The sequence below is a fragment of the Crassostrea angulata genome, chromosome 6 (genome assembly GCF_025612915.1).
Source record: "Crassostrea angulata isolate pt1a10 chromosome 6, ASM2561291v2, whole genome shotgun sequence".
Classification (NCBI taxonomy): domain Eukaryota; kingdom Metazoa; phylum Mollusca; class Bivalvia; order Ostreida; family Ostreidae; genus Magallana; species Magallana angulata.
Window position 1 is genome coordinate 33,388,449 of NC_069116.1, and position 13,247 is coordinate 33,401,695.

At 33.9% G+C, this 13,247-nt stretch overlaps 2 protein-coding genes across 3 annotated transcripts; both read left to right on the forward strand.

The window, feature by feature from the left end:
- Positions 1 to 3,732: 3,732 nt before the first annotated feature.
- Positions 3,733 to 7,976, forward strand: LOC128189179 (uncharacterized). 2 transcript variants are annotated; one of them, XM_052860677.1, is made up of 3 exons: positions 3,733 to 3,845; positions 4,855 to 4,966; positions 6,022 to 7,976. In XM_052860677.1, the coding sequence occupies exons 2-3, from the start codon at positions 4,874 to 4,876 to the stop codon at positions 6,373 to 6,375; spliced, it is 447 nt and encodes a 148-aa protein (XP_052716637.1). In that variant the 5' UTR covers positions 3,733 to 3,845; positions 4,855 to 4,873; the 3' UTR covers positions 6,376 to 7,976. The 2 variants fall into 2 exon arrangements, with proteins under 2 accessions (XP_052716637.1, XP_052716638.1); XM_052860678.1 differs by having other exon boundaries at positions 3,750 to 3,845; positions 4,825 to 4,966.
- A 3,647-nt stretch (positions 7,977 to 11,623) lies between these two features.
- On the forward strand, positions 11,624 to 12,457 carry LOC128187465 (uncharacterized). The gene is made up of 2 exons (XM_052857898.1): positions 11,624 to 11,654; positions 11,742 to 12,457. The coding sequence occupies exons 1-2, from the start codon at positions 11,624 to 11,626 to the stop codon at positions 12,455 to 12,457; spliced, it is 747 nt and encodes a 248-aa protein (XP_052713858.1).
- The last annotated feature ends 790 nt before the right edge of the window (positions 12,458 to 13,247 follow it).

Sequence of the window (13,247 nt, forward strand, 5' to 3'; positions counted from 1 at the left end):
ATGATTTCAATATTTGGATTACTCAGGTCGTTGCGTATCAAAAACTGCAAGTTGTTCTTAACATAAATTATAACTCCACCTCCAAATCTATTACGGTCTAATCTGACAGGCTTGTGAAATCCCTCAAATTTAATTTCCTCATCAGAAATGGTTCTATCTAGATGACTCTCAGATATTCCTATTACATCAAAATCACAAAGTTCGTTAAAAATAATATCTACCCTCGACTTAAGACTACAAACATTATTATGTACTATTTTGACATTTGACAATAATGAACCTTGAACGGGATCAGGATTGAATTCTATCCCACCAATTAATAGTAAAACAGTAAGTACCAATAAAGCGTAAGACAATAACGTATCATGTAATTCTTTGCTTCCTTTGAACGGATATGCAGTGTACATGTGCATTTTTTTTCCATAATTTTCATTTTGAAATATGACATCTAAAAGTTATTACATTGTATAATAACCTTTTTCCCATCATTTTCGCATTTTAAGCTTAAATCGGTTTTTTTCCAAGCAGTTTTTCTTTCAGAAAAAAATTGAGCCATTTTAAAGCAAACAAGTAATATAAAGATTCATTCTTGAAATCATGCATATGAATCGATGCTTCATATAGAAAATTGTCATATTGTAAATTTTGAATTTACTGGTGGGTTGTAAATACATAATTTGCAACAAGACAAAGTTTTCATTTTGTTTTTTTTTTGTATTAAATTCAAATTTTACAACACGACAAATGACGGTGTTTAGAAAAACCCATAGAAAATAAGTCCTTTATATATCATTCATTAGGAACTTCCGGAGAAAGGTGAACAAAATGCTACTGAATTCACCGATGCCAACAAAACGTCAAAGGGAATTTACTCTCAGGGCTTAATCAACATCTCCTTGCTGTCTGCTAACGCCACTCAATTACGTAGTGCCCAGTCCAACACGACTTACCAGTACCGAACCACGGTCATCAGTCTTATCGTAGTCTCCATCGTTCTCCAAGTTGTCATTCTTGTGCTGTTGACAGCTTTAACCATTGCACCTCGAAAAGGAAACAATAAAGACACCAATTGCTTCGTCTGGAGATGGTTGGAGAAAAAATGATTAAAGTCCATGCTTTTGTTCTTGGTATCTGTACTGACAGCTGTGAATGTTTTTATTTCTGCGTACCATAATGAATGAAATCAGAAACATGCTCTGTGTGTGTGTGTGTGTGTGTGTGTGTGTGTGTGTGTGTGTGTGAGAGAGAGATTTATTTATTTATTTTGTCATCATGTTAATGACGTTTTTATAACGCGTCACAAACCATTTTCCTGTGCTAGCAAACAAATCACAGAGCAGGGAGATGTATAACAGAAGATGCAGAGAGTTTACAACGATGGCAAGTACCAATAATGAAAAATAAATACATCAATTTCTTTAACTTCCAACTAATAAGAGATTATTTAGATCCCCAGAAGAATTAGTGGCGAATCATAATAGATTATAGATTGTATGATACCGGTATGTACATGTGACATTTTTCTTTTAAATTTCAGACTCCTTCCAAAGAAAACAAGCTAGCTTGGCCTGCGGTTTCTGAGATAACTAGGACTCAGAAACACAACTTTTTAATACATTTTGCTGGAAAATAAAAAAAACTCCCATCTTCCTCGATTTCAAAACGAATTTTATTTTTGCGCTTTATTCTGTTAATTTCAACGCATTGCTTACTGGGAATTCTCAAAAATTGTCCATTTTTATCGTTATAATCTTTTGGTTTTAATTTAATATTTTTCGGTCACCTGAGTCACTCGTGTAATAACTTATGTAAATTTATCAATATTATTAATAAAAGAGAGTCAACTCTCCAGGTTGATGTGTACTGTATACACTCCTGCTTTTTGTATAATATTGTATGAATTGTATATTTTCTCTATGTTGTTTTATACAATATGAGAATAAATAAAATGAAATGGAATCTAACAATTTATTTTATGTGACACAAGCAAGCTTTGTTTCAAATTTTACCTTCTAATCATTTCAATTAATTCAAGACATAACACCAACAGGAATTAAGCAATTTTTAAACATTGACCTTGAACTTGTCGAAATGACCTTGGGTCTAGGTCATGTCACACCCTCAGATCATAAGCAATCTTTGTGTGAAGTAAGAACTTCCAATGTTTCTCCACAAGAAAGGTATAATTATTATTAATTAAATTTTTAATCTAACTTGAGTCATTTTGCTTTAATACAGAGATGTGAAAGACCAGCAAGTTTCGAGAATATCAATTCCAAACAGTACTTACATAATAAAACAAGAACTTAATGATGAGCATATGACAATTTATGTTCTTAAAGAGCAGCTTCAAAATAGAAACAACAGCATTTCGATAGATTTTTAAAGCTGGAGCAAACTTGGGAGGAACATTTTAAAAGAACATTATATTTAGTGTAAGGTCAATGACAGCAATACTTAGTAAACTCCGATTTTCATTTAATACTTCTACACAAACACATAGAAAAGTAAACTTTGGAACCAGATGGTAAAAAAAAAATTGATCTTCCCAATCACACTATTTAATATTTTAATATTCTCCCTGGAAAAAAGATTATGGATCCGCGCTTGAAAAGGATACCTTTTCTCCAGTTTCGTTTCCTGCATGGTACGATTTCTCCAATCTCGGGCCTTTCCGGCAGAGCTCGGAATTACCGGAAAGGCCCGAGAAGTTGCGATTGACGATTTCTCTTGATACCTCTTTGCACGCCATCTAGCGTTTATTCAGTGCATGACTGTTGGTTTTGCATCGGTGATCGTTTCTCTTGCATCGGTGTCTGTTGATTTGCAAAAGAGGCTGTTGTTTAACTTTTTTTTAAGCTGGTCCGTTTCGTATATTAGTATGTTTGTAAAAATAAGTTGTTCGTTTTGCATAAACGTCTTTTTTACCCCTTCCACCGCCCATACAGCTGTATTATTGACATTTTTAGGTTATATTTTCATTTTGTATAATTATGCAAAATTATGCTCGCGCCCCAACACTTCGTCATTTGCGTCACTAATGAACTGTCTTGAACTATAAGTTACAAATTTGATTCGTACTGTACTATACGCAAAAAAAGAAAACAAAACAAAAAACAAAAAACAACACCCCCCCCCCCCCCAAAAAAAAAACACCCCCTCCTTAAAAAGAACCAAAATAAACCCTGAGTGGATGGTAAAGCTGAGCAAAGAGACATCTACAAATACGGTGAAATACGATACTAAGTTTAAGAGGATCTACTGCAAGAGTGGATCTCTGTAAGTGTTGTTATTATAGTATGTAACTTGAAAGTCGACATCCAAATTTGGGTTACTCATTAGAAATGTTTTCAAATTCCATTACAAAATTGTCACGAGCTTAATTTTAGCATATCAAAAAAGAATATATATGTTGAATCATCGAAAAAGATAGGCCCTTAATCTACTACTTATATATTTGATATAAACAGAGAAAAAAGCTATGATATATCATAAGTAGAAACATTTATTAGTTGACTTCCATACATATTTATACTTACTATATATACACTGTACGGTAAGTGTTGATTTACTATATATACACTGTACGGTAAGTGTTGATTTATATATAATTAAAAGGAGTATAAAATATCTTTGAATAAATCTTCATGTGCATGCGTTTCCCGACTGAGATCTGGTACGACTATATCAAGCTGATTCGTACGGAAGAAAATGTTTTATCCCTAAATCTTTTGCATTTTGTAAAAGTCACACAAGGGCCCGTTTCCTTGTTAAAAAAACTTTTAAAAAACCCGAATAAAATAATTTTTATATATTTTAAAAGACTGCGTTAACTGCAACACAAGGTAATGCATATTGTTATTTACAACTATTTTTGGATGGTCAAAATCTCTCTCTCTCTCTCTCTCTCTCTCTCTCTCTCTCTCTCTCTCTCTCTCTCTCTCTCTGAGAGACACACATTCTCGGTCTTATATTATAATTGGGAGCTTCAGGCATCATGCCAAAGAAGATGGGGGAATAAGATGGCGCAAATGCCCATTCGGTTTAGTAGTGAAATACAATTTTGAATTTATTTTCCCCAATTAAATCTATTCAAATATATCATAATAAAACTTTGCAAAAGCAAAATTTCTGACTATAGTCAGTTTTTAATATATTTAACAAAAAATAAGAAAAAAAAAATATTGTCGGAAATTTTGGTGGTATCGAACCCTAACATAAAACCCTAGATTTATAGGGTTAGCTTATGCCAGGTGCTCTAACCACTGGGCCATTTCAGACACAAGAAAGTGGGCTTTTTAAATATTATGTGTGACTAAGGCCACGAACTACTGGACTTGTATTATTTTTTCAAAACGTTCAATTGTTGGGATACAAAATGATATTTTTAATGTATAGTGGGTCATCTCTCCACGTTTTTGTTGATTGAAATCGGTTTGTTTTCCAATAAACCTTAATTAGACTATGAGAAAAATATGGAGCACAGACCCACTCTATAAAAGAAAATGCCCTGAAGTTCTAAAAAATGACAGTATTTGCAGATTTTGATACGTACACGCCTGTTTGGGTCAACATATTCCAAGTATTGAGCATACCTACAGGTTAAAAATCAATGATTCGTTAAATATATATTGTTTTTAATGATTTTTTAAAAAACCATCAGATTTATTGATACTTTAGTTTTTCAGTAGCCTGTCCGACCGCGTATGGGCATTTTACACGCCTTATTCACCCATCTTCTTTGATTTAATTTTAAATACTAGTAAAACCTGAAAATAAATTTCCGATTATGATTATATCATTTTTTTTTAAATTTTCTATAAGAAAAAGAGATCGTTATATTTTTTGGTGAAGTCCCCCGTAGACCTCCCTTATGTCGTCTGACAAATCCGAGCTAGTTCTGAATGAGATGCCAGTGGCGGTGGAAGATGAACCAAATGCCAAACGGACACCCACTGAAAAAGAGGTAAAAAAGAATTTAGTTTCGTGTTTTCCTAAATCAACATCTTTTTCCCTTTAAAAACCTGACTTTACATGTACACATAAATTTGGCAATTGTGATAATCCATTTCAACCTAATTCCTTACGTGTGAAGTCTCTTTGTTGCATTGCACAGCTTTATATTTACATCTACATATATTACATTACATGTAATATATGTACTTATAGTATATCCTCGATATTTTTAGAAAAGAAATCTTTATTGAGGGGCTGACTTTATTAAATAGCGAGCACGTACAGAAAAAAGAGTATTGTCTTAATTATTTCTTTAAATGATCAAATCATTAAGGATTGTCAAAGGTTGTATTACAAATGGAAAATTATAGCATGGAGTGCATTAAAAAAAATGATAAGAAAAACCAAAAATAGTGGATATTGAATGAGAGTTGTTGGTTTGGCAATAAGAAAGCCTGTATAAAAGATTTTAAAGAAGTGACCCGAAACGGCGACGAAATTTTCATTAAAACGTAGAGTTATGCCCAATTGAGCGCTAGAATTGAAAACAAGATGAATGCAAACCACAGCTATGATCGTGGGACCCACCATGAGTGCTAAAAACTTCTCTTGTTTACGAAATTATAAATATGTCTATATGTAATGTTTCAAACGCCACCCGAGCGAATAGAACTTGTAATAGCTTATACCAAATATCAACCTTTGTTTGAAGATTATATAGTATTTAGATTTAATTACTATATACAATACTCAACTAAATTTGCAAAATCGATTACCGGTATGATTTTTGTTCTATTCATGATATTACGTATACATACATACGTTGACAGATTTAAATAAGGGTATAATGGTTGAATCAACAAACAGTTGATCAATCTTCAAACTGATTGATTTTTTTCTTCCAGAATTTTTGCTCACACGATCGATCTTCTCAAAAAGCTTTTCTACATAAATACGTGGAAAAAAATCTGACTTGGGGGGAGGGGTAACCATAAAGCCATTGCCAACCAATGAAAAGATCCCTCGTTAAATGATGTAGTATAGTTATTGACAATTTCTTTGTAGGATACCATTGTAGAAGTAAAAAAAAATTTGACAGGCGTTTATTCCCAGGGACTGGTCAACATCTCCTTGCTGTCTGCTAACGCCACTCAGTTACGTAGTGCCCAGTCCGATGACAAGTACGAGTACCAGACGACAGTTATCGCTCTGATTGCAACCTCCATCTTTATCCAACTTCTCATCCTGGTGTGTTTGGTCGCTCTCAGCATCATGCCACGAAGAAAACTGGACCATAATGAACCGTATTTTGTTTTTAAGTGGATACTCAAAAAGAGAATTAAATCCGTCATTTTATTTCTGGTCTCAGTGCTGACAGCGGTCAATATTTTCATTTCGACTTATCACAGCATGGTTTAGTTTGTTTGCAAAATGGTGGCATGTAGCCTTGAACACGCCCAGTAGCAAAACCATTGTCCTTTTTTATATATTTTGTTTCTAGAATAAGAACTGCAATATGGTTAATTGCAAGATTTAATATATCACAGCTTTGAAGAACCGTATATGTAGGTTTGAAAAATTTACTCCTACAAATGATAAAAAAATATGTCGGCGGAAAAGATACTTTCTTATCCAATTACTCGAACACAGTGTACAGTGTTTCCGATAATATGTCTCTGACATAGACTTGTCTTTATTATTTTCTGGTTTCTTTAATAAAATTCTACTTTAAAATTAATATGTGTTTTCCCCTCAGATATTAGAATAAAGATATAAATTATCAAATAACTTATTATTATTATTAGCTTATTACTTTACCATATTTAAATGGAGGGGGGGGGGGGGGGTCATAACAAGTGGCCCATGGGGCCACATCGCTCACCTGAACAACAATGGGCGTTCAAAAGATATTGTGCCATATGGCCCCTCGGTAGAATAACAAAAATAAAATATTGTAAATTAAAATATTCGAATTTTAAACTTATTTTTGCATACACGTAATCTTTGACATTGTACCTTTATTGAATACTATTTTAACCCAGAATAAGAAAATCCTACGCAAGATATAAAACTTAACATTTGGTAGGGGTACACTGTTAACTTCCAATTCCCCATATTTTCATTCTGCCCCCCCCCCTTTTTATAAAGCGATCAAAATATATGAGAGCATATAGGTGTATTTTCTTTCTCAACTAGTTACTTTTTTTAAAAATATAATATAATATAATAGTAATTGTATTTTACAGTCGTTTTACCGGTAACGAATATTTGTCGGTATCGAATAATTTTTACAAAATGTGTTAAAGAAAAATAAAGTAAGATTTAAAAATACCTATCTATGTTATTATTATACATGAATGAATATTCTATCCGTGTGTTATGTTGCTTCACATTTGCACCTTTATTTCCCACATTGTTGAAAAAGTTAAAAATGTAACCTAGATCATAGCGGTCGGAAATGCAAGGCAGCGAAAACGAAAGTGGAAAAACAATTAATTTAAAATAAAAAAAACATGTGTGTTATCAAACCTGATTTAGTAGGTAAGTAGTATTTATGATATATACTTTAGGATTAAACATCATAATTTACGATATTTGAGGTTTGGATGAAATTACGACTACCCAACGGAACACGTGTACTGGTTCAGTTCGAAAGACGTGTCATTTGGCGGGGTGTATGAAAGAATGCGGACATTATAAACTTTAAGGTGATTTGTAAATTATTGACCTTAAACTATGCATATGTTAATTATAATTAGTAGATTGTCTTTATTTATTGAATATATTATATTGTAATTTGTGTTATAATAGGGCTAAAGCAATCGAAATCAATATTGAAAGGATGGTAATTTTGTTATACAGTGAATGATATTTATACAGCATTGTAGACCTACACGAATGACATGCTATACAATATATCTGTGCTGAAAACAACTTACTTTTTACAGTATTAAATCATCTAGAGTACCTATATTTCAATTTTAATAAAGGGAATTTGTAAAGGGAAGTAATATATATATATATATATATATATATATATATATATATATATATATATATATTATATGAAGGAAAACAATTTCATAACTTATGTACATTCACCTGAAGAAGGATGTAAATCCAGAAAGCGCTAATGAATAGAAACTTTGGAACTGTTCATTTTCTTTTTTGATTATTTATACTGAGTGATATCACCTTTCACTCATTTTGGATTTGTTTTAATTATTTGTGTGTTGTTGTGACTTACTTGTTTTATTTACATGGTTTAATAAATCTTTTTATTCTATTAGAATACAGACTTGTTTACTTTCGTTCGGACTAACCGCCATGCTTGCGGTATATTACGGAATTTGAGCCCGATGTTTAAAACTATTTAAACTCTTTATAACAAAATAATGACAATCGAAATGAACAATAATAATTGATGTTATTTAACTTTATTAATGGTAATTTTGTATTATAATGTTAAAATGTTAAATGTCATGTATTTTATGTCGGTACAACATTAACATATAATTATTATGAGATAAATGCGCCAAGTTAGTTGACGCTTATGACGTTGTCAACGTCTCAGCATCAACATAACAAGTTAGGGCATAAAAAAACGGTGTTTTGAAAGCAAAGTTCAGTTGACGGTGAAGAGCAACTCGCTTGACAGTGGTATGTATTGACATTACCAATTCTTTTTGCTATCACAAATGTAATACAACTTTTGTATTAGGGCGTCCTGGATTGGTTTGTTGCTTTACTTATAGGAGTTAATAATGTTGTACCAACCGTACTGTATAATAGTAATAATTATATGTGTTTTATTTATATGGAACCATTCGTTCGTTGCAATAAATGCTAAAAACTTTATACGGAGTATTTATATTAGTTTCGGCGAAATGAATATAATAAGTGAATCAACGATTTCTATAAACTGTGACCAAAGTTAATTCTTTTTGAACCTTGACGCAAGATAATAATTAAACAGCGACCCATAATTAAGTTTAAGCGTTTACCCGTACCCTCGGTTCGTTACATTGGTGGCAGCGGTGGGATCAGCTGTTTAAAAACTGCAGCACTTTTACAATCACGACGATGTTAAGGAACGAAGAAGTTATGGAGGAAAACGATCATATTGAAGAACCTCATCAAGGACAATTTATTGATGGTACACCAAGTAGAGAAGTTCTTTTACGGGTCAATAACAAAAACGACCACAGCATAATGGGCGATAGTACCAGTGTAAACCCATGTACGCAAAATAGTTTGAGCGTGATTCTCGACGAAATAACAATAGGATTTAACAAATAAAATCTTTGAGATTACAAATGAACTTGTTACAAAATCAAGTAAAACCAACAAGTGATGACAAGCTATCGACAGACCAAAATAATGTGCGTTTTGGCATCAATACCATGTACGAGGATGAACATACGCACAACGCATACCAGCCGTACAGAACCACATCTATGCCGAATTCGTACGATGAACCTCATAATTATAATTATTCAAGAACAAGTTCGTCATATCCAATGACATCAAGAAGTTCTATTAATCACGGCGACGAATTTCGCCCAATCATGCGTCCATTTGAAACTATTCAAGAGAGAACGCACGATCGTTATGGACACGACGTACCTTACGATGGCTACTCAAGACGAGCACCGGAACCTGAATTCAGACGAACACAGGAACCGAGAGGAAGAAAACCGGAAACATTTGATCGTACTATGAATTGGAATGATTACATAGTGCATTTTGACATGATCGCTGAACTCAACTACTGGAACGACGAAACTAAAGCACTAGAGTTAGCTACGAGTCTACGGGGACCGGCATTAAGCATTCTGAGTGATCTAAGACCAGAGTATCGATATAGTTTTCGTCACCTCGTTTCTGCACTATTGGCAAGATTTGAACCATGCAGAAAATCAGAAAAAGATTTACAAGACACAATTAAAGAGCCGAGTACGGAGGAAAAATGAATCTATCACAGAATTGATGCAAGATACCAAGCGACTTGTAAGGATGGCTTACCAAAACGCACCCCTAGATTTCCGCGATCAGATTACCAAGGATTCGTTCATTGAAAGTTTAAATGAGCAAGAGATGGAATGGTCAGTATTCCAAGGGAGACCTAGGAATTTAGAAGAAGCAGTACGACTAGCATTAGAATATGAGGCATTTTAACAAGCAAGTGGAAGACGAAACAGAGTCGCGGTACGGATGCAGAGAGAAGAACCGATGGATGCAAATATCAGAAATGATGCACACCAAATAGCTCTCATCAGCCAGAGCACAGAAGTTCAACAAGAAAGGTCCATGTTTCTACTGCAAGAAAGATGGCCACATCAAGAGTGAATGTAGGTTACATGTACTACAACGACACCAGGAAGCAGAGAAAAACAAGAATCAAAGAAAATCGGGTCACACCAACAGCGTAATGACCAAAGTACCAGAGAACCAGGAAAACGTTCAGTAGTTGACGCCAGCGGCCTAACGTCAACTACACAACAAAAAGGGCCACACGTTTTAGAAATAAAGGGATCAAGTAATAACTAATTAACACTTGATGTCTTTGTTTACAACTAGACTTTTACCCGTCGTGCACGGGTTGACATTGCATATCGGACATTTACGAAATAGGTACATCGACCCACCTTATTATTGACATTTACAAAACAAAGCTATAAGCCTACAATAATGCTATTATTTTCACTACACTTTCCTTAGTTAGAATAATCTAACTGTGTCTCGGGAAAGGCCCTCACCACAGTTAGAATGCCTCCCTTATACCCGTAATGTAGCAGAAAATTGCAGAATGGCTCCGGAACGATTTTGGAGAAAGTTAATGAAGTTGCCTTGAAAATAACAGTCAAATTCATCACAACAAACCTTTTTGAGGCTGCAAGTACCTTTCATCTAAAAATTTTAATCCATAGAATGGAAAAATTCAACACTTTTTCACCAACGTACACATATTTTCTTTTTAAAACTGGGTCCGTAGGACATTATTCATTTTTACGATAAAACATATTCTATCTTCGCTCTCCTAACAAATATAATGTAACTTTTTTGCATGGAATCAAATATTTTTTGTCATCACGAAGACAAAAGTAAGTACTTAGTTGAAATGTATATTTGTTATCTTATACTTTCTCTCATAAGAAATCATATATATATATATGAACAGAATATATAGCAAAAGTCCAATGAAAAATAACCCGTATTTGTATAATCATTTCTGAGTTTATTCATGCAGATGTGATATTGTGGAAACACAAACTAAAGATCCCGATAGCGTGAATGTGTTGCGCAAGCGCAAGATTGTAAAATCCAAAAAATCCAGGTGATTTCCGGGATTTCTTGAGGAATTTTCGTTGATTATTAATTAGCAAAGCTTAACTGAGAAAAAATAAAAACAAATTGGTAATCTTCAAGTACTAATGATGTTAATATAATATATAAAAATATATAAAACAAAAGACAGTATTCTTCCGATTTCTCGGTATTAAAGACCAAAAATTCAAGTCTATTATTTTGATATAGTAGTATAGATTTGAAAATAAACTCTATCATTGACACTGGTTCGTCTATCACAGTCATTCATCCAAAGAAATTTTATGAAATAGACAGATGTATGAGACCAAAGTTAGAACCAAATTATAGTAATTTTAGAATGGCAAATGGTGACCATGTTGTCCCAGAAGGTAAGACTGTACTACAATTCAAAATAAAAGGGAAAATAATCGAACACAGAGCAATAGTTGCTGACATTGATGCCCAAATGATACTAGGCTTTGATTTCTTCAGAGAGCATAATTGTCAGTTACATCTAGGGGAAGGAACTCGTACACTTGGTGACCAGAAGCTAGTATGCGACACTGCCAGTGATCAAAGTAGTGTGTTCAAAATTTCTATTCAAGAGACTTTATCTATTCCCCAAAGAAGTGAGATGATAAGTGAAAGGAAAGTTCACCCAAATCTAAATGATAAAGAACTCCTCATAGATGGAACGAAACGTGACCTTCAACAATCCGGATTATTAGTTGCAAGATGTCTAATAAAACCCAAAGAATGTAAGGTACCCATTCGTGTCAAAAATGTTAGTGACCAAGAGCTGAGAATTTACAAAGATACTTCTGCAGCTATAGCTGAAATAGAACCAAATGTAAGTGAAGTACAAACCAAGAATGACACCACCATAGAGCCAGCCGTAGACACAAGCTTTACAAGTTACATGAAACCATTATGGGACTCTTGTACCAAGAACCTTTCTAAGGAACAACAAAGATTGGTAAGGGATCTTTTGCAGAAGCACATTAAAGTATTCGCAAAATCAAAGACAGACCTAGGGAAGACAAATATTGTGTCTCACAAAATTAACACAGGAGACGCAAGACCAATCAAGCAACAGCCTAGACGGATACCTCTTCATAAGAAAGAAGCAGCAAGAGAGGAGGTGCAGAGAATGCTTAAAGCAGGAATTATAGAACCATCATCTAGCGCTTGAAGTGCACCAATCGTTATTAATAACCAAAAAGGATGGTAGCATTCGATAGTGTATCGACTACCGGAAACTCAACGAAGTAACGCAAAAAGATTCAAATCCTCTACCAGGTATAGATGACTCACTTGATGCATTAAGAGGATCACAATGGTTTAGTTGTTTAGACCTAGAAAGCGGTTACTGGCAGGTAACAATGGACTCTAAAGATAAAGAAAAGACAGCATTTGTTACCACACATGGTTTTTACCAATTCAAAGTCATGCAATTCGGCTTATGTAATGCGGCAGCCACATTTGAGAGACTAATGGAAAATGTATTAGCCGGTCTGAACTATGAAATTTGTCCCTTATATATCGACGATATAATTGTTTATTCCAAAGATTTCCACAGCCATGTAAGTCATCTACATGCAGTACTGCAACGATTACAAGGAGCTGAATTAAAAGTTTCTCCCAAGAAGTATGATTTCTTCAAAGACCAGGTAGCTTTCCTTGGTCACATAGTTAGTCAAGAAGGGATAACAACCTCTCCAGATAAAGTGAGCGCAATTAAGGAATGGCCTGTACCAAAGAAAGAAATAAATTACCAGAGCATAGAACCTGAAAGTAATCCAATACTGAAGTTAAGAGAAGATCAAACGAGCACTTTAAATTTGGTACATGACGAAGTCACCAGAAGATCTACAAAAAGAGCAGAACACAGACCCATCTTTAGCCAAAATCATCAAGTGGAAGTTGGAAGATAGAAGACCAACATGGCAGATTGTTGCAAAAGGGTCGACAGAAGTTAAAAC